Below are 20,219 nucleotides of genomic sequence, written 5' to 3' on the forward strand. Positions count from 1 at the left end.
CCGCCCCAGCCCGGCCACCACGAGCGCCCCCGCCACCAGGGGGCGCAATAGCACGCGCGGGCGGCCTGAGAGCGAGAGCCACGATTGGTCAGCGCGGATGGGGCGTGGCTCCAAGGACCCCGCCCAACAAGGCGGCAAAGGGGCGGGGCTGGCCGGGCTGTTCTGCGCAGCCATTGGATGGTACCGGGCCGGGGCGGGGCCGGGGCAGCGCGCGAAGGCTCGAAGCGGTCCCCGGGCGGCGGGAGCGCGGGCGGGCCATGGCGGCGGTATCGGTAACAACGGAGGGTCCTCTTGAGGTGAGTCATGCCGTTCCCTTCCGCTCCGTTCGGCGTGTCGGGTCGGCTGCTCACGGCCGAGGCAGCTCGCGGCTGCCTGCGGCCTTTGCGGCTTCTCGAGCTATGGGCGAGGTGGAAGGCCCAGGAGGCTGAGCGAGGGAGGCCGGCTGTTCCAGTAAACATTCCGATACGGTGCCCTTTACGGTGGCGGTGCCAGTAACCACCAACCTCCTCTGTCCTCCGCGCTTGATCGCGGGCGATCCCGCGCCGTCACCGGGCTCGCCCCTCCTGGCGGACTACAGCTCCCAGCATGCTCCATGCCCGCGCTGCCGGCCGCGGGGCACGCTGGGAAGGCCGCGCTCAGCCGGTGTCCGTGGGCGCGGTGCATGCCGGGAGGGCTGCTGGGCCCGCGGTGGCGGCTTAGAATAAAAATAAATAAATGATTGAATAAAAATCGTTCCGTCTGAATACAGTCACACCAGTCAATGTCAATTCTGTGCTTTTGCTGTGCAAACTCGCACGAATAGTACCCTGTATATGAATAGTCATTTGTTATTGATAAATATGGTAAATATCAATAATAATAACAATAAGTATTACTAAATATATATATATAAACATTGATAGTTAGAATGTAAGCAAACCACATGTGGATTTGGTTGGTAGTGAGGGCCTAGCCAAGGTTTTGGAATTAATTTGGATACCATCTGATGGGACTACATAAACAATATTTACCCCATTTAAAAAAAATAAATATATATATATATATATTTTGCTTTGCAGATTCCACTGGTGGATTTGAACCCAGACTTGCAGAAACCCCTGGACAGCGACTCTGACAGCGGCCAGGGCAGCTGTGAGACGGCGTCCCCAGGCCCCCTTGGCACGGGCACAGCATCTTTTGAGGATGGAGGTCTGTAACTTTTCCATTAATTAAATTTTTCATTTCATCAGTACCTTTTAGGAGGTTCTCCCTGCTTGACCTGTAGGAATCCAAACTCTTCTTATTGCTCAGAATGTGGACAGGCATCTTTAAATCTCTGAAGACTATTTTTTGAACTACAGAAAGAAAAAGACTGCATGGAATGTGTCTTAATTACTTATTCGCTTTCCTGTTTTATTTAAACTATGTAGTGTGATTTTTATTACTATTTCAATGTAAGACTCTACCAGTAAGGATTTTCAGCTTTGCAGGTTTTTTTTAAGGTTAAAAACTTTTAACATCAATTGGGGTTAATTAAATGCTGTTCTTTGGGGAGAAGTGGATTTTGAAAAGTTGAGTTCAGGCTCCTTTGCTGTAGATGGTGACATATGTCAGATTTAACAGATGTAAATTTGGTTGTTTGCTAATTAACTTGTGGCACTTTCCTTTTTTATTTTTATGTGCTTTGCCAGATTCAGAAGAAGAAGAAATTTTTGTGCGCAAAAAAGCAAAAAACCAGAAGGTGCTTCAGGACAGTGAGAGTGAAGAGGGGGAGGATGGAGGCTCAGCTGTGCAGGAAGATGCTTTGGCTGGAGACAAGGAAAATGAGGAGGAAAAGGAGAACTTTGCTGCTGAAAAGAAGAAGAAATCTCATCGGGTCCGCCCAGCTCTGCTGGACAGTGATGACAGCAACACTGGTGACCGGTTGCAGATTGAAAACCTTGAAACAGGGAGGATGTCTGCCTTGCCTGAGGGTGAGCTGGAAGAGAAGAGACCCCAAAAATCTGGGAAAAAGCACAGAAAACATAAACACAGTGTTGAAGAGGAGCCAGCAAAAGAAACTGTTGGAAAATCCAGAAGAAGGAAGGAGAAGGAGAAAATAATGGAGTCCATTAAACAACTGAGAAAAGAGAAGAAGCCTGTGGCAGAGGTGAGTATTTTGGCAGAAAACCTCAGAAAATTTCTCAACTAAGTTCAATTTATTCTTGCTTGGGGTTTTTCTCTTCCAAAGCTTCAGTGTTGTGTCCACATTCCTGCAGCAGGTTTGGGATCCACAGGGATCCATGGAACAAGTCTAACTTGGAAAGTTTACAGATTCATTTCAATGAAATTGCATTAAATTTGCAGTTTAAGGAAGTTCAAAACCTGATGCTTGATGGTTGAATGCAATTTTAAATTAATGTCAAAGAACCAACGGGACCTTCTGAAAGGAATCACAAATAATTTATTCTTCTGGAAGCAGGTGGATGGTGGTGAGAGGTTCCCTTTCAATGACAGTGGATGTCTTCTGGATGACAAGGAGCTCTTTGATAATGGCTTGGAAGAGGAGGATGATCCCCCTGAGGATGAAGAGTCCCTGGAATCCATACGGGCAGCCGTGAAAAACAAAATAAAACAATACAAGGTAACAGTCGCCTGTGATACAAAATTATTGTAAATGTACTATCTTTCAAACTGATAGAGAATAGGTTTAGATTAGATATTGGGAAGAAATTGTTCCCTGTGAGGGTGGGGAGGCCCTGGCACAGGTTGCCCAGAGAAGCTGTGGTTGCCCCTGGATCCCTGGAAATGTTCAAAGCCAGGTTGAACTGGACTTTAGCAAGCTGGGATAGTGGAAGGTGTCCCTGCCCAGGGCAGAGGTTGGAATGGGATGATCTTTAAGATCTTTTGCAACCCAAATCATTCCATGATTACTGGATTTAGTAGGAATTTGTGGCTGAGCAAGTTCTAAAATTCTCTTTGATCATGGTGGAATTGTACTGCTGTGGCAGCAGTGAGGAGAACCTTCTGGTTTTCGTTTTTAAAGATGGAGGGATGCTGTCCTGGCAAGTTAAAAAGATAATGCTGGAGTAGGAGCTTTGGAATCTGCCCTTGTGTGGGGTTTGTGCAGGTTTGTGAGTGCACTTGCTGGCTTTGCTGACCCGTGGTAATTCTGTACAGTTCTTTGTGGTGTGTTTATCCTTGATAGTGCCAGTGTATCAATAGAAATTGTTGAATTTCTTCTTATCCCCCACAGAACAAAGAACGTTTTCCTGATGATGAAGGCTACAAACATGTATTTGATGAGGAGAATGAGGAACCTGTGTTAAAGGAGCCAAAAAAGAAGGTGAAGTCTTCATCTTTTTAAAGCTCTGTATTGTTGTTTGTCGTGACTAAAATGGTTTTGTATGCACAGTGTAGTTTTGTTGTTTTCTTTTTTTTAACTGGATGCTTTATTCTGACTCCTTTCTGTTTGAAAGGGGAAAATAAGCTATTTAAGAAGTAGAGAAAGAGCCCCCTATTTTGTTTCCTGACTGCAGAAGCTTTTCTTTTCTCCCCTTAAGGAGCGGAAAGCAGCAAGGTTAAGTAAAGAAGCCATTAAACAGCTACACAGTGAGACCCAACGACTTATTAGAGGTAAAATTTAAATCCTTTATATGTAAAGGGGTAAAAACTGTTCAGAAATTCAGAGGAGAAATTGAAAGAATTTACCCAGAGGGTTAGAGCCTCCTTTGACATGACATGACTTGTTGAGGGTTGAAGGCTGCAAGACCATTTTTATTGAATGATGTGTTAAAGGTATTTTTGTAACTAATGAAAATAAAGATACTTGTTATCAAATAAAGGGCTCAGATGATGTTTTAAATCTTCTCTCACCCTCTTTCTCTGGCAGAATCATCTGTGTCTCTCCCATACCATGTACCTGAGGCCAAAAGTATTCATGACTTCTACAAGCGCAGACCTCGTCCAGCATGTCAAGGAAATGCCATGGCCCTGCTGAAGTAAGGGCTTAAACCTTTCTCATCCAATTTTCTCATAAACTTTAAGCATCTCTAGCTTTTCTTTTGAGGATAACCAGACTTTCTTAGGCTCCTTTAAATCCATAAAAGTAGGAAGTTAGGAGAATGTCATTGCTAACATCAGGCAATGCTGTTCTGACAGAGTGATACTTTTGAGGTGATCAGGGCCAGGAGTAACTCATATGAAGGAACTTGCTGATGTAGAGTTACTTTAATGGGATTTAGGCTGAACCCAAATATTTTACTTGGACTGTTTCTTCTCTGGGTAATGCGTAGTAGAATACTGGAGCTAGTCACAAAATCCCTCAGGAATTTCATACTGTGATGCAATAACCAATACAAAGCTTTTGTACTTCCTTAAGTTCTCATGATGAAGTTTTCCAGATTTCTGTTCTTCACCTCTTCCTACACATTAATAACAATAATCAGGAAATTATTTCTTCCTCTGTTTGTCCTGAGCCTTATCTCCCTTTCACACTAACCATGTTTCTTTCTGCCTTTGTTAGGTCCTCTAAATACCAGCTGCCCCTAAATGAAGAATCTGTAGCTACTGGGAGTTTGAGCAAGGATTGCAAAGATGGGCCAGTGGAAGGTGATCAGTCAGCAGCTACTGAACCAGAAATGAACCTGAGCAAAGATGTTGATGCTTCTGTGACTGAGCCTCTTGCTGCTGAAGGGAAGAACTTGTCAGAGGACTGTGCTGAGCAGCCCAGGCAGGACAAGGAGGATTCTCCTGCAGTTACAGGGACTGTAACTGATGGTAACACAGAGGAACAGCAGCCCTCCAACTGCCTGAGCACTGACTGTGATGAGCAAAAGGAGACTGAAATTCCTTCAGCATCTGGAGATGCCCTCATGGAAAGAGGAGAAACAGCACCAGATATACAAGGTGAAACAAACAGTCAACAAGTGGGGCCTGGGCTGGTGGCACAGCCTGAAAAAGTGAGGAAATCCAAGCTGGATAAACTTCGTGAACTGGGAATAGACCTGTCCATCCAGCCAAGAATCTGCTCTGACAATGAATCCTTCATAAACCTCGATGAAGCTGATTCAAATAAAGGTATCACTTGTGCTGTAGTCCTGAGCCATGTTGATCTGGGCTCGGCTGGGAAATTCAGAAATATTTAGGTGATAGAATGGTCAGACACATTCACTAGCTAGTGTGGATTCTTTGAGACATGTTAACAGAAATTTAGAGTTGCCTGGTGCCTGGGAGGCTGGGCTGGAAGTGAGTTGAGATCTTGTGAACAAATGGTAGTCAATGGTAAGGTAATTTAATATTAGCTAATATCAATTAAATACAAGCTACAGCAAAAATATTCTGTGGTGATTTATTATTAGTTGAATAGAATGGTTTTGCAGATATTTTAGTATTCAAGATTTAGCTTTTAAACTATCCTTTTTTAAACTTGGCTTTAAACTAAACTTTGGGGGCAAAAAAAAGCTCAAGACCTACACTTACAACAACTTTTAATAACCAATGCTTTTGGATGCTATCACATTGATTTAATTAATATGTATTTAAAGAACTAGAAGCCCTGAAAGCACGTTTCTTGAAGCACACCTTCCAGACATCGAAATCCAAAGGGGAACGGGCCATAAACATGAACATTATCCGTAAGGAAACGACATCTGATGGGAAAGAGGAGCTGAGAGCGGATGTGGTGCCAGCAGTTTTGGCTGCAGAGAGCCTGGAGGAAACAGTCCACACAAAGCCAGGTTGGTGGGAGAGAAGAGATAAGGATTGAGTTGGAAAACACTTTTGTCTATTTTTCTCTCTTATGCTCTGTTTCTCAATGCTGCCCTACAATATACATGGAAGGGATCTTCATCTGTAAGATTACTGTGTATGTTCCCCCTAATGGATAGCTCTGTTTTTAATAAAAAAATTCTTGGTAGGCCACTTAAATAGCAATGGCCTGTTCAGGACTGCCTCAGTCAGATCTTTGTGGCTTAGATTTTTCATGCTTCCATGAGATGCTGTGGCTGCCCCATCCCTGGAAGTGTCCGAGCCCAGGTTGGACAGGGCTTGGATAAATCTGATCTAGTGGAGGGTGTCCCTGCCCATGGCAGTGGTGGAACTGGATAAACTTTAAGGTCTTTTCCAACCCAACCCCTTCCCTGAATGTTTTTCTGTGCAGGTGAAAAGCTCCAGGCCCTGAAGGCCAAGCTGCAGGAGGCCATGAAACTCCGCAGGTCCGAGGAGCGCCAGAAGCGGCAAGCGCTGTTTCAGCTGGACAATGAGGAAATGCTGGAGGAAGAGGAGGAAGAGGAGGAGGAGGAGGAGATGACAGATGAGTCTGAGGAGGAGGAGGAAGAAGAAGAAGAAGAAGGTGATCATGAGGTCTGTATGCAACATTTTTCCATAACCTCATCAGCTTCTCCATTCTGTTTCTTCTCGCCAGTGGAATGGGATTTTTATTCACTACTAATTGTGGAAATTACTAAGAATTCTTCATTGAAGCTAAAAAATTGCTATGGTTGACATATTCAAGGTTTGGATTGTCTAGCCTTGAATTTGTGAGTATTTTCCTTCTTTGTCTAAAGACTATTAGAACCAAATAGAAATATTTAAAATATTTTGATGCCCCTTCCACTTTTTATAAATCCTTGGCTCATTGCTGGAAGGACCAAACAGGTCACATGTCTCACCTGGGGTAGGGTTTGCCATGACAAAAATCATTAAATCTCTGCTGTGTTTGGGGATGTTTTTTAGAATTCAGAATTTCTGCTTGATGAAGCAGAAGAGGATAATGAGGATACAGAAGAGAAACACAGCGAAGATGGGGATAAAGAAACCGACAAAGAGTCAATTGATGGAGAAAAGCTGGAGAAATCTGAACACGGTGATTCTGTTCTAAAACATCCTTCAACAGAGTCTACATTGATGCTTTTTAAGGACAGCTCCTCAAAAATGGGGTAAATAATCCAAGCCTTAAAAATGGTGTCTGAGAAATTTAAGATGTGATCAGCATGTGTAGATTTTTTCATTTAAAGTGCTTTTTATAAGTATTTTTTTTACCTTGGGTTTTTTGCAGTTCATCCTAAATTTATTAGCAAATACCTTTTATGAATTCCAGATATTCTCTTCCTGATGAAAAACTGGAAATGGAAGAAACTGTAGACAAAGGACCTACCAAGCTAGGTAAAGTAGAATTATTGCCCCAGATAATTGCTTTATTTTTTTTAACTTAGCACATATAAAAGTTTTTATTCAAGATTGGTATTCAGTATTTCTGCTATTTCATCACCTGTATATAGTTATACAGTATGATTTTAGAAGTTCAGATTGATGAAATAAATGGGTGGGCTTGAAAAAACTGGAGGGGAAAACCACAGTTCAAAATAGTACTGGAAGAAATATGTAATGTCAGAAATCAATAAGATAAGTAAGAAACTGTAATATGCATCCTGTGAGAAGGAAATCCAACATGACCACAAAATTAATTTTTAGCAAAGTGTCAGTGTTGCAAAATATTATATTGAGGTTTTACTTGATTACACACACAAAAAACGTTAAGCACTATATTTTTAATTTTTTTTTTTTATTTCCAGAGGATGATGATTCATTTTCTTTACCAACACTGGGGAAGGAGAACAGCCACAACAGCAGCTTTGAGTTCATTGGCTCCATGATCCCGTCCTACCAGCCCTGTAACAAACAGGGCTCCAGGGGTGGGAGCTTCTTACCTGCAGCAGGGGGGTTCAGGTCACCCTCCCCAGGCTTCTTCAAAACAAGTTTTATCAGCTCTGCTTCCAAGGTGAGATTCTCAGTCCTGGTTGTGTCATACTGTCACAGTGGGAAGTAAATAAATGTATTTTATCCTGATGATCAGAGCTGTCAAACCAGACAAATGCTTTGATAGCAGTAAGATTTCAGAAGAGCAAATTACCCCTTGGGCTTGTGTCCACACTGGAATGGATAAAAATAACCTAAAACTTTACAGTGTAAATATATTTGTAATATAAGCATCAAACAAAATGTTATAATCTGGCTTTTATATCTAAAATATGTACATCAAAAGTATGGCTTTTAAGAATGCTTACATGGGCTACACAACATCTGATGTCAGTGAGCTCCTGTGGTGAATTGGAGCAGCATGGACATAATTTGACTTTGGTTTGGGTTGGAAGGAACCTGAGAGTTCATCTCATCCCAGCCCCTGCCATGGGCAGGGACACCTTCCACAGCCCCAGGGTGCTCCAATCCAAGCTGGCCAAGAACACTTTCAGGGATGGGGAAGCCACAGCTTCACTGTTCCAGTGCCCCTTGTATTTATATAAGGCTTGCTAAACAACTTACATATTTTTGTATTCCCTTGACTAGAGCTCAGGAAAGACCTCTGAGCCTTCTCTTCCCATAGAAGATTCCCAGGACCTGTACAATGCCTCTCCTGAGCCCAAGAGTTTATTTCCAGGGGCTGGGGAGTCAAGATTTCAATTTTCCCTGGAAGATGACACTCAAAGCCAGCTGCTGGATGCAGATGGGTGAGTGAGGGGTGTAAAGGATGGGGTTTTGTTCCTGTTAACAGAAATAGGATGTGCAGACCAGCAAGATTTTTCTAACTACAACCCTTCTTTCAGGTTCTTGAATGTTGGACACCACAGGAATAAATACCAGTCCTCAAAGCATCAGCTACCACTGGCTAGCATGGATGAGAATGCCATGGATGCCAACATGGATGAGTTACTGGACCTGTGTTCTGGACAGTTCAGCAGCCAAGCTGAGCATGTGCCAAACACCAGCAGCACCAAAAAGCAGAACATGGAGGAGCTGCTCAATCTTTGTTCAGGAAAATTTGTGTCTCAGAGTATGTCCTGAAATCTCTTTTCAGCTTTGCTGGTTATTTGACTTAGAAATTTTTAGCTGAGTTAACTTCAGGTCTGAGCACTGAAGCTGCATGTGGAATTTTGTCTTTGTTGGGAGCATATGCAGTTTTATTTCTAGGGTGTTCTCTGACACTTTAAGAGCAGAAATAAATTGCCATCTTATTGCTTTCTGTAGCAGGTTCTCCAACTTGGGCTTCTTCAGTGTCTTCCAAGGCAGAAAAAGACAGTGACATAGAAGATCCAATGGCAGAGGCTCTGGAGCTCTGTTCAGGCTCCTTTCCCACAGACAGGTTAGCATTGGTTTCCTAAAATTTACAGAAGTTAATTCTGCTAACTGTCTTGTTTCACTCTGAGAAGTGTTTATTTGCTGTCAGTGAAAGTGTGCTTTGTTTTGGAGGTGAAGAATATTGCAAATTGCTTAGCAATTACTCTCTAATTGGCAGCATAAACTGTTTCCCACAGTTACTGTGAAGGGAAATTTTTTTTTCACTGATAGTGAAAGAAACAGTCAAGAACTTTCAATAAACTGAGAAAAGATGATTAAAAGTGGGACTTTTGGAGTCTTTTCTGGGCTGTTGCCAAACTGCTGTAACCAAATGTAAAGTTGGATACTTGGAGTTTTTATTGACTAAATTGGAAAGTGTATGGCTGCCTGACAAAAGGATAGTGAGGCTTAATAAGTGGGGATGTTAAGGGGATCCAAGAGGAACTTGGGGTGGGGGGGGGAAGAAATTTGGAAATTAGTATTTGTCCCATGATTTCTGCAAGTGAAGACATGAAGTCTTAAAACACCAACTCAAATGGGGATTTGGGGCATTTATAGCTAAATGCTGCTGGCAGATTGTAGCTCTGAGCATTCACAGAGAATTGCCTGAGAGCAGCTGATGTGGACATTGAAATTTTGCCTTGATTTACTGGAGGTAAAATGAAAATGCCTTTCTCCCATTTATGTTTTCCCTAGGGAAGAGGAAGAAGAGGAGGAACAAGAAGAGCTTGGTGGTTTTCAGCTTCTAACAGATGATGAGGCCTTTGCAAGTGAAGAGGTGTGAACTGATGGGGGCAGGCAGCTGTTGGATAAAATGGATAATTCCATTTATCTTACTAGGTTTTTAATATATCCATCAATGCAAAGTACCACAGCTTCCACAACAAGCTACTGAAACATTTTTCAGAGCAAACTTTGGATCATTTAAAAGATCTCTTTAATATAATGGTACAATGAAAAATGGAAATCCTCTGAAATATGCCTGATGTTTTAGTGTCTTGTTAATTGAAGAACAGAAAAATCTGTTGTTACAAAGCAATCCACTTTCAGAAATTCCTGATTTCTCAAAACTTTCTCTTTGACAGGATGAAAAAGATGAAGACAGTGCTGCTGAAGAAGCGGAAATTAGTGATGAAGAAGAACTGCTGAGACATAGACCAGGCGTGAAGAAAAAACTGTAATTATTTTTTTAAATCTTAATTACTCAAGAGAATAGAATATTAATAGCACTGGAAATTTAGTTTGGAGTGATTCCCTCTCCAGTAGATATTTATATGGTCTGGTTTTTTACTTTGGAGCTATCATGTTGCATGAATTTAACTATGTTGCTTGTGGGTTATAGATTATTTCCATTATAATTTTTATTATAGATGGAGATCAAAAAGCCATGATAAAAGCAGTGCAAGATTTTTTTGACCAAAAAAAGGATGCAAGCATATTGTCATTCCTCATACCTTAGGATCTTACTTGTTCTAGCATGTAAAACACAGAGCTGACATTTATTGCCATCATCTTTGGAATCTGGTGAATGACAGTGATTTGGGGTGGTACATGATGTCAGGCTATGTGTGTAAATGAGCAAGAACTCAAGGCTTTATCTTTCCAAAAATTATGTGAGAAATTCCTATACATCCTTAGGAAATGTGATCATTTCATGTCAAAAGATAAATCTTGCTTTCAAAAGTTTGGTGTGATGGCTGTTATGCTCCCACACTGAACTCTTTCAACTTTTTTTTTCCAAAGAAAACTTAAAGATTTCATGGAAGAGGAGGCAGAGCTGTCAGGGAGTGATGTGGGAAGCGAGGATGAGTATGATGGTGAAGACCTGAACGAATATGAAGAAGAGATCATCGATGAGGAGCTGCCAAACGAAGCGGAATTGGGAAACCAAATACAGAAATTCCACATGTCAGTGCCATTATCAGTAGATCTTTGGGTGTGTTCTGTCCCCTGGCTCTGGGACAGAACCTGGCTAACCTGTCCCTGTCTCCTGTGCTGGCAGGAAGGCGATGCTGGACGATGACAAGCGCCAGCTCCGCCTGTACCAGGAGCGGTACCTGCTGGATGGGGACCTGCACAGCGACGGCCCAGGCAGGACCAGGAGGTTCAGATGGAAAAACATAGGTGACCTATGATCCAGAGTTAATAGAGGGGGAGAAAGACTGAAAACAGAGCTTGTGTGAAGTAGCACTTAGTGGTCCTCATTAAAGTCTTTCGGGAATAAATTGCTGGGGTGTGATTCTGGGGTTTTGTTTGGTTGGGGGTTTTTTGTTGTTTTTTACTGGCCTCCATTTCAAAATTGATAGCTGACCATCTTGTTTTGTTGCCTAGATTTTGCTTCACAGATGGACTTGTTTCAGAGAGATTCAGATAATGAGGAGGAGAATGAAGAGTTTGATGAGACAGAGGTGAAGTGGAGGAAGGAGCGATTTGAGCGAGAGCAGTGGCTGCGTGAGCAGGTATGGTGAGCTGCTAGAGAGGCTTACTCAGTCTCTGTATCATTGCTGGATGTGAAATTGTTTATTCCTCAAGTTAAACTTCAGTAATAGGTCAGATTTATCAGCTGTACATCATACTGTTCAATAATAGAACAAGGATGATGAAGTACCTAAGAAATTGCAATAACCTCTTACAGTAGAAAGTAAATAAAATTAATTCACATAAAGAAAATAATTACTTAAAATACTGAATGGAATGTCCATTTGTAATACGAATTTTTTCAATTGTCTCCTCTCTGCTACAGAAGGAAAAAAATAAAGAGCAGGAGGAGGAGGAGGAAGAAATTGCTGGAAACAGTGAATTCATGAAACTGGCAAAAAAAGTGACTGCCAAGTCCCTGCAGAAGAAAGGTGAGCTTGATTTTTATTGAAGTGATGAGAAAAAAAGAGAGAGAAAGAGTTGACAAACTAATCTTTCCCCCATGTCTTTGCTAGCCAGCCCAGCAGTGGTGGTACAAGACACAACTCTGTTACCCAGGAATCCTTTTGAAACCTTCAGACCTGCTGGTGACATCCAGGTGGGTACCAGTCCTCAAAAATGGCATTTCCCAACACAGCCAATTCAACTGCCCCTGAATTCTGGGCACTCCTGGTTTGTGTTGTTGTAACATGTGAGTAGAGACTAGATTTTCTCTGAAGAGCCTTATTTCCTGAGTGTTTAATGCAGTTTTTCTTTGCCTTTCAGATTAAAAATGGGTCACTCCTGAACAGACCTAAAGCTGTCCTTCAGAAGCTGGCAGCAATGTCAGATCTTAATCCAAATGCCCCTCGAAATTCAAGGAATTTTGTCTTTCATACACTTTCACCAGAGAAGAGTGAAGAGGCAAAGGAGAAATCAAACCCTCAGGTAAAGATTTGGGCAGCAGGTACTGCCAGTTGTGGAGATTATTTAACTACAGAGGCACTGAAATCTGCCAAGCAGTTAAGAGCACTGCTGACTTAAATATTCCCTATGTGCTCTCACACCAAATATTCCTCCCGTAACTCAGAATTTAAACTTCTTTTCTTTTTTTTTTTTTTTGGACATGTTGTGTATTTTAATGTGTTTGACTGCCCTTAGGTGAAGAAGAGAGGCCCTTCTGCAGTGATAACATCAGCAGCAAAGCGGCCCAGGGTGGAAAGCTCAGATGAAAACAGTCAAAGCAGAAGCATTTTCCAGTACTTGGAGAGCTGAATATTCCTGTTTGGAGCCAAAGGTTGTGTCTCCTCTTTGCCAGCTGCAGTTTATTTTACCAGTCTGCCAGAAATCACCAGACAGGGAAACAAATGGGTGCCACCTTATTCACAAGTTCCAGTAATTTCCAGGCAGTGGTTTTGTGCTTTGTTTTTTCTCAGTCTTCTGTGACAGATGGGAGCACAAAATCCATTCCTGGTTTGGAATGAAATGCTGACTTGGTCTTTCCCAAGCATTAAGGAAACTTCCATTTCTGTGGACTGTCCTCACAGGAGCTGCAGAGGTATCAGTTCCACCTGGAAATGCCATTGGTGTGACAAGGAAATACCTCAGGTAGCTGAAAGCACAATGAAGAAGGAATTTCTGCAGCTCTGGGAGAGAATGAAGCAGTGCTGGCCATGGAAGGACACTTGTTTACACTTGTAGCACAAAGTTTTAGCTGTGGCTCCCTCCAGTGTCTAAATTTTAATGTTAAACATTTATTAAGCTTTGCCTTTTAAGAAACTCTAATTTATCCTTGAAATATTTACTTGGTGGAAAAGGTCCCAGTCTCTTCTGAGGCAAAATGAGAAGGGTTTCTTTCCAAGTTTTTATTACTGTTGATGTCCTTAAATTTGCAGATGAATGTGTGTGTGGAGAGGGAAGAATGTGGGTAACGTGTGGGAGAGGAAAAGGAGGGTTGGGGGTGGTCTTGGCATTGGTGGGGGAAATTACTGGGCTTGCTCTGGTTTGCCCAACTTCAGGCTGTCTTGAACCATCCATTCTGTTGTTTGCATGGAAGCTGCACTCACCCAAGAGAAACCATCCACTGCTGAGCAGCCAGTAAGGAAAGGGCTGCTCTAGAATGAGGGAATTTATAAGAAACTTGAGCCAGAGTTTCCAGCATTCCTGACTTTTCTGATCACAAACTGAATGTGTTGGAGAGCAGATAATGGTGCCACAGGATCCTGCTCTAAGACTGAACATCTCTGGGACTGGATGTCACATGCCTGAGAAGTGTCTGAGCTGTAAATTTTGTAACATCCTGAGCACACGCCCGGTGTGCTGTGTGTAAAATATTTTATTGTACAGTATGTTATAAAGAATTACGGTACTAATCGAAGTGCAACTTCACAATAAAACATGTTTTTAATATTGCAGGCAGTTAGAATTCATTTATGGGATTTCACTTGGTTGTATATGTGTCTTGGGGTTTTTTTTCACCCCATGTTTTTTATTTCTGGCTATGTCTATTTTTTCATTGCTGCCTTTTTTTTTTTTTGTTGCCACAACTCAGCCCTTCACTAGGAGCAGCTGCAATAATATTGGAATACAACAAAAACAACCCCTTGCGTTTATTGGAGTGTGGATTTTCAACTCCTCAAGCCTTCTACTTGGGTTTGCATAAAATTCTTGGCCTGAAAAATGTTTTTTTCCTGCTCCAATAGTTTTGGATTTTTTTAGTTCCTAGACAAAACTTTCTTTATCCTTGTCTTAAGAAGTGTATTTCAGTTCAGTGCAGCAAATCTAATGATTAGAGTACCTGGATTGGGGATGGGAGGTTTAGGGAAGAGGAATGACCTTTCCTCCTTTGTTATCAGGCTTTTCTTGAAGGACCACATAACTAAAAGATTTCTGAACACCCATTTAATTCTTTATCAGTGTTTCATTGCTATGAAAGTTGTACTAATTCAGCACAGATATTTTGGGTGAAAATATTCCAGCTCCAAACTTGGGCATTTTTTTTGAATTTTGTTCCCACTCTGCCACTAGAGTGCAGCAAGGGAATGTTCTTGCTCTGGCAAAGGGGCAGGGCAAAATCATTAAAGCTTAAACTGTGTCTTGACTCCAGGGGAAATTCTTGCAGTTTTCCATGCTCTTGCATTGCAAGGGATTAAATTTATAGAGACCTATAATTGCTACATTTTTTGCATTAGAAAGTGGTAGCTTGAAGAGCACCTTTAGAAGGTTGGCTGAGTCCTGGTGGTTTCCTGGCTTCTCCTCAGCACATGCTACTAGCCATAATTATGGCTTTTATTTTGCTTTCCCTGTAGAATTTTCCCTTTAAAATACATTTTCCTTGTTCCAGAGCCAAAGGTAAAAAAGTACCATTGAGTCTGAAAAGCTTATAAATTGAAATACAAGGAAGGGGAATGTTTCTGGCTGCACTTCCCTCAATACAACTTTACAGTAGCTCAGGGTTTGTGAGTTGATGCTGGAAGCTCTGCATTGCACCCTAAAAATTCTTTGCCTGGGAACATATTCCATGCCAGGGAGTGGGAGCAGTGGGAGGAGGCCAGGGACAGGTTCTGTGGGAGCTGGAATATCAACAGGAGAGTTGAGCCAGAGCTGGGGGCTTGGGCCTGATCCTCACCTGTGCTCCCACCCCTGCCCTGCTCCCATCCCACCCCAGGCTCCAGCTTTCCCAGAGCTGCCCCCCTGCTCCTGTCTGACACATTAACTCAGCTTTGCCTTCTCATTTTCAGGTATTGATTCAGCTCTCCCCTCCTGGCATGGACATGAGGCTGCTGTGCTAACAGGGAGAAAAATCCTGATGGTGCTGGAAGTGCCAGGAGTGGGCTGGGAAGGAGGGAAGGGCTCAGGGTGGTGAGGGGTGGGGATGAGGGTCCTGCATCAGGCACTGCTGCAGCTCAGCCTGAGCACAAGCTGCTCAAAGGTTGGATTCAGTGATCCTGGAGGTCTTTTCCAACCTCAGTGATTCTGTGACATGGTGTCTGCAGGGCTATTCTGGCCTGAAGAAGAGCTGATTCCACTTCCACTTCCTTTTTTGTCCCTTTTTTTCTGCCTTGGGTTAACTCAGAAGAGTAACAGCTGAGAGTTGTGATAGGTGATGTTTGGGTTTGACTTTGGTGCAGAAGTGGCTGCAGCCTGAGATTTTAATCTGAGTTGGGTAGCTCTAATAACACCACCTCTCTGTGCCTCAGTTTCCCTTTCCCACACAGGGGAGAGCAGGATTAAAACCCCTGGGCTCTGAGTTCCTGATCCTTGACTGCACCGTGGGAGCCTTGATAAGAGCAGTGCTGCTAATACACAACGTTATCTGCTGAGTTTGCAGAGAGAATGAGCTTTTGGGAACCCAAATGATAATGGAGAAATTTTAAAAAAGGACTTAAAAGCAGAGGGAGGAGCAGCCCTAGGTGCATGGTGAAGGTTGACATTGCAGACACGTTTATAATCCCAGCTCCCGCCGCCGCGCGGCTCCTCGGGGCTCAAGGCACTCACTGAATTATGTTTTCTTTCCCTTTTTTGCCAAGAGACTGAAAAGGGGAGAGAAAAAAAACTATTTGTTTGTCTTGTCTAATTTAATTTATGTTATTTATCAAATAGACAGGTTATTTGGGAAACCAGATGGACCCAGGCTAAAATCATCTGTATTTCCAACATGTGAAAAATTATGTTGGAGTGGACACATGAAAGGCAGCGTGGAGCAGGTTTGGTGAGCACCCACCACGTGAGTTCTGCACCTCATCTGTCCTGGGCCTCTAATCAGTTGTCCCAGACCCATTATGAGGGTTAAAGGACAAAAAAACCCTCAGGCATCCACGGGGGTGTCTTCCAGAGCAGCCATGTCACAATTATTTACCTTCCCTGGCTTTCACTCTGCTCGTTTGCTGGTGCATCCCTTCCCCAGGGATGGATGGGGTGGGTTTTTGGGCCCAAATAAATGTTTTAGCTGGGTTTGGGAGCAGAGCAGGTGACAGTTTTTGGTGTCTGGTTTTTTTTCTCCTTCGGGTGTTCTTGTTGGAAAAGGAAAAACAGGAGATGGGGAGCAGCGAGGATGGCTGAAAGGGAATTGATAATGCAAGAAATACAGAAATAAATAAGAAATATAATAAAATTACTGTAGCTAACGGGTTGGACACCTTGATTGCTGCTGTATTCCCCAGCAGCAGAGCCCATCACTGACCTTCCCTGAGCCTGAGGGCAGCCTGGCATCCAGGGGTGCTCCTGGCTGTGCAGAGTCCAGACAAGCTCATGGCACAGAAAACAGCTCTGTGAGACCTGCAGGGTTTAGTGGGTGACCTGTAAAGCAAAAGTTTCATTCTCTATTAAGTGTTAGTCATTAATATTAATTCCAGCTCTGCACATGCTCTGTGCAGACAGATGTTCAGTCCTTGGGGGTTGTTATTTTCTCTTGTATCATCCAGAAGCCAAATTTAGGGCTGACTCCAGCTCTGCTTCTCCAGGCAGCAGAGATCTAAACTAGCTGTAATTAAAGAAAACGACATAAAAGATTGCAGGATGTGGGAGGGAGGGAGATCAGCAAATCTTATAGCTTTGCAAGAGATTAATTTTATTTTTAGCTAATATTTTTCACTACTCCTCAGGGCTGTTTTCATGCAACATGCTCTGTGCTGCTTCCCTTGCAGTGCCCCATTGATTTTCAATATTTGATGGTGTTTGTGCACGTGGCCACGGGGATCAGTATCCAAGGGGCACGTTCATGTGTGTCCTCACACCCTAAAAGCCACCTGTGCTATTCCAGCCCTCACCTTTGCCATGGGGATGCTGCACAGAGCCCAGAGTTCCCACTCCATGCTGGCATGGCTGGCTGTGGCTTCAGCCCCAAGGTCCCAGCTGGAAGGGGACACAGCAGCATCTTCCTGCACTGCTCAGTTTCCAGCTGCCACTTCACAGACACTCATTTCTGTGCAGGAAAAATAATTAACCACCCAGGCTCTAATGCCATCTTTCTGGCAGCTCAGGATTCAGAGGTGGCATTTCCACATTCCTACTTTACATGAAGCCTGAAAGAAACCCTCAACCTTTCCCAAATAACCACCAGCTTACAGAAAAAATGGCTTTTCCTTCCTCCTGCTCTTCAGTGAGCCTGGATGGGGCAAAGGGGTTTAATTATGTCTGGGAATGTGAAGTTCAGGAGCTGCCACTTGGGCTGGCTTTTTCCCAGTCCCAGCTCCAGGCTGGCACTGTGCTGGAAAGAGAAATGGCTGTGGCTCAGTGAGACACCCTGAGCCCCCTGGCTGGCACCTTGGGGTGCCTCAAGGTGCCTCAAGGAGCATCTCAGACCTCCCAAACGAGGACCAACAAAGAGGTTCTGGCATCCAAGACATCTCCCATCCCATCTAAGCTCTGTGGCAGAGCCATGGAGACCTCAGCCAGCATTCCCTGCAGGATGCACATCCCAGCTCTGCCTGTGCCAGCACAGACACTCCAACCAAGGCAGCACCAACCCATCCAGCCACTGCTGTGAGAGGATAATTAAATCAACAGGCAATTAAAGCCTCCATGTGGTCCCCATTTTGGGGGATGTGAGGGCAATGCTTGCAGTGCAAATCTCCAAGTGAGGCATCCGAGATGAGCTCACAGGCAGCACTGGGCTGGTTTTGGTGTCCTTTGCTCCACCTACAGATTTGTGATCTTCAGAGCTGGGATGACATGAGCCCCAAAGTATGAAAACATCTCCCGAGGTGTGACTGCAGCCAGCCCCCAACCTGGCCCACAGCATTGCTCCATCCATCCCCTGAGCTGCACAGGGAAAGGAAAAGGAAGGAAGGGAAGATTAGACAGCATCAGTGTGGTTGGCAAAGACCCCTGAACACCTGCAGGGGCAAAGGCAGTGTTGGAGGAGCTGGGTTTGCACTCAAGTGTTGGAGGAGCTGGGTTTGCACCCAACTCAAGTCTTGAGGGCTGGGATTTGTCCCAGTGGCTGGGCCTTGCCCTCGGCTCCTGCTAGAAGTGAGCGACACTGCTGGAGTCTCCAGCTGGAATGGAAACTGGAGATGCCAAACCAAATCCCATTGTGGTTCTGGTGATGACCCCAGTCTGCTGAGGGTGAGGTTGACAGGTGAGCCAGGCATTGGATCCATTCCCTAAAGCTCCATCCCAAGAGCTGTGCCACAGCGGCCATGGAGTGTTTTTAATTCAAAGTGCAGGATCTTACAGCAAAATCCTCACACAAATTTTGCCAGGGCCGCTATTGAGGGCATGGGGCTGACGGTGTCCCACTGCCCAGCGTGATTCCCAGCCATGGGGACAGCCAGAAGGGGACACTGCTCTCTCTGCCCTGCTCCCCATGGTCCCCCCAGCTCTGGGGTCGGGGCTGGCTGAGCCGGCGTTGCCGGGAGCCACACGCACATCCTGCAAGGGGAAGAGCCTTGCTCCCAACATCTGCTTGGCGTTTGTTTGTCTTTCATTCCCATTCCTGCCCTGCCTCCCCCTCTGCTTTCATCCTTCCATCTGCACAGGCCTAAAAATAGGGCCGTGGCCAGACCGGGCCTGCGCCTCATCAGCCTGGCGGGGTTTTGGTGTGATCCCATTTCTGGCCTGACAAGGTGGGGACAGGACTCACCAGTGTCCCTCAGATGCCACTTTCCTGCCACAGATGCTCTTCAGGGGTGACTGCACCTCAGACTTCTGCACTGTTCTCTGTTCCCAGCCCAGAATGCTCAATCCTGGACATGGGGGATCCCAAAATGCTCAATTCTGGACATGAGGGATCCCAAAATGCTCAATCCTGGACATGGGGGATCCCAAAATGCTCAATCCTGGGCATGGGGGATCCCAAAATGCTCAGTCCTGGACATGGGGGATCCCAAAATGCTCAATCCTGGGCATGGGGGATCCCAAAATGCTCAATCCTGGGCATGGGGGATCCCAAAATGCTCAGTCCTGGACATGAGGGATCCCAAAATGCCCCCCTGGGCATGGAGGACCTCAGGTGAGCCTCATGTCAGCCCCTGCATGGCCCCACTACCACACTGGGGTGGGGGTGACACCAACTCCAAAGGTGCCCTTGTAGCAGAGGAAGAGATGAGAGCTCATCTCCCAGCTCATACTCCCCAAAAGTGCCTGGGGTGAAGAAGTGGAGCCACAGGGACACCCTTATCACCTGGCTGGGACCTGGTTCTGCCACCTGGGCTGCTCTGAGGTCCCTGTGGGCTGCTCTGGGCGTTTCCATGCCTCCTGCTCCCCAGGCAGGCTCATCCCTTCAGCCACTCTGGAGTATGGAGCAGGATGAGCATCAATTTGGCACGTCCTTGTGTCCCCCTACCCGTTCCCTAAGTTGCTATGAATAAATCATTGTTTTATTAAAGAGAAGCAGCTGCTTTTTTTCTTCTCCTTTTTTTTTTTATTTTTTTTGACACCCCATCCGTACCCACGGAGCCCTTTGGCACATGCTCGAACGCTGAAGCCCCATTGAGGGCCCCCAGAGCATAGCAATTGATACACAGAGATCCCCAAATCCTATTCAAGCCCCGCTTTTCTGCACGAGCAGCCTCTAAACAGCTCATTCACTGCTCTTTTTGTCGCCGGGGTTAAGTGGTTAAGTGTGTGTGGATCCCATAAAAGGCCTTTACTCCATGAAAAGCTATATTTACATTGTAATCACCAAAGAACTGTTTAGGCAGTCAATAGTGGGGCAGGGGCGGCGGGGGCTCGGCGGCGTGTCCCTCACCTCTCCCGCTGAGCCCCCCGGAGCAGGACTTTTGTGGGATTATTCCCCCCTCGCCAGC

The 20,219-nt window shown here is 44.6% G+C and overlaps 1 protein-coding gene across 4 annotated transcripts; it reads left to right on the plus strand.

The window, feature by feature from the left end:
- The first annotated feature begins 216 nt into the window (after positions 1 to 216).
- CLSPN (claspin) lies at positions 217 to 13,894 on the plus strand. Of its 4 annotated transcripts, none has more exons than XM_033080964.1 (25): positions 217 to 296; positions 1,059 to 1,188; positions 1,671 to 2,128; positions 2,438 to 2,602; positions 3,215 to 3,304; positions 3,522 to 3,594; positions 3,851 to 3,959; positions 4,484 to 5,037; positions 5,505 to 5,696; positions 6,119 to 6,321; positions 6,694 to 6,896; positions 7,058 to 7,122; positions 7,533 to 7,738; positions 8,305 to 8,465; positions 8,562 to 8,788; positions 8,983 to 9,097; positions 9,769 to 9,850; positions 10,158 to 10,249; positions 10,816 to 10,980; positions 11,075 to 11,196; positions 11,404 to 11,531; positions 11,816 to 11,921; positions 12,006 to 12,088; positions 12,256 to 12,417; positions 12,631 to 13,894. In XM_033080964.1, exons 1-25 carry the CDS (start codon positions 258 to 260, stop codon positions 12,742 to 12,744), a joined length of 4,044 nt encoding a protein of 1,347 aa, XP_032936855.1. In that variant the 5' UTR covers positions 217 to 257; the 3' UTR covers positions 12,745 to 13,894. The 4 variants fall into 4 exon arrangements, with proteins under 4 accessions (XP_032936855.1, XP_032936858.1, XP_032936856.1 ...); XM_033080967.1 differs by having other exon boundaries at positions 8,986 to 9,097; XM_033080965.1 differs by having other exon boundaries at positions 2,441 to 2,602.
- Positions 13,895 to 20,219: the final 6,325 nt, after the last annotated feature.

This window comes from Catharus ustulatus, chromosome 26, assembly GCF_009819885.2.
Source record: "Catharus ustulatus isolate bCatUst1 chromosome 26, bCatUst1.pri.v2, whole genome shotgun sequence".
NCBI classification, from domain to species: Eukaryota; Metazoa; Chordata; class Aves; order Passeriformes; family Turdidae; genus Catharus; species Catharus ustulatus.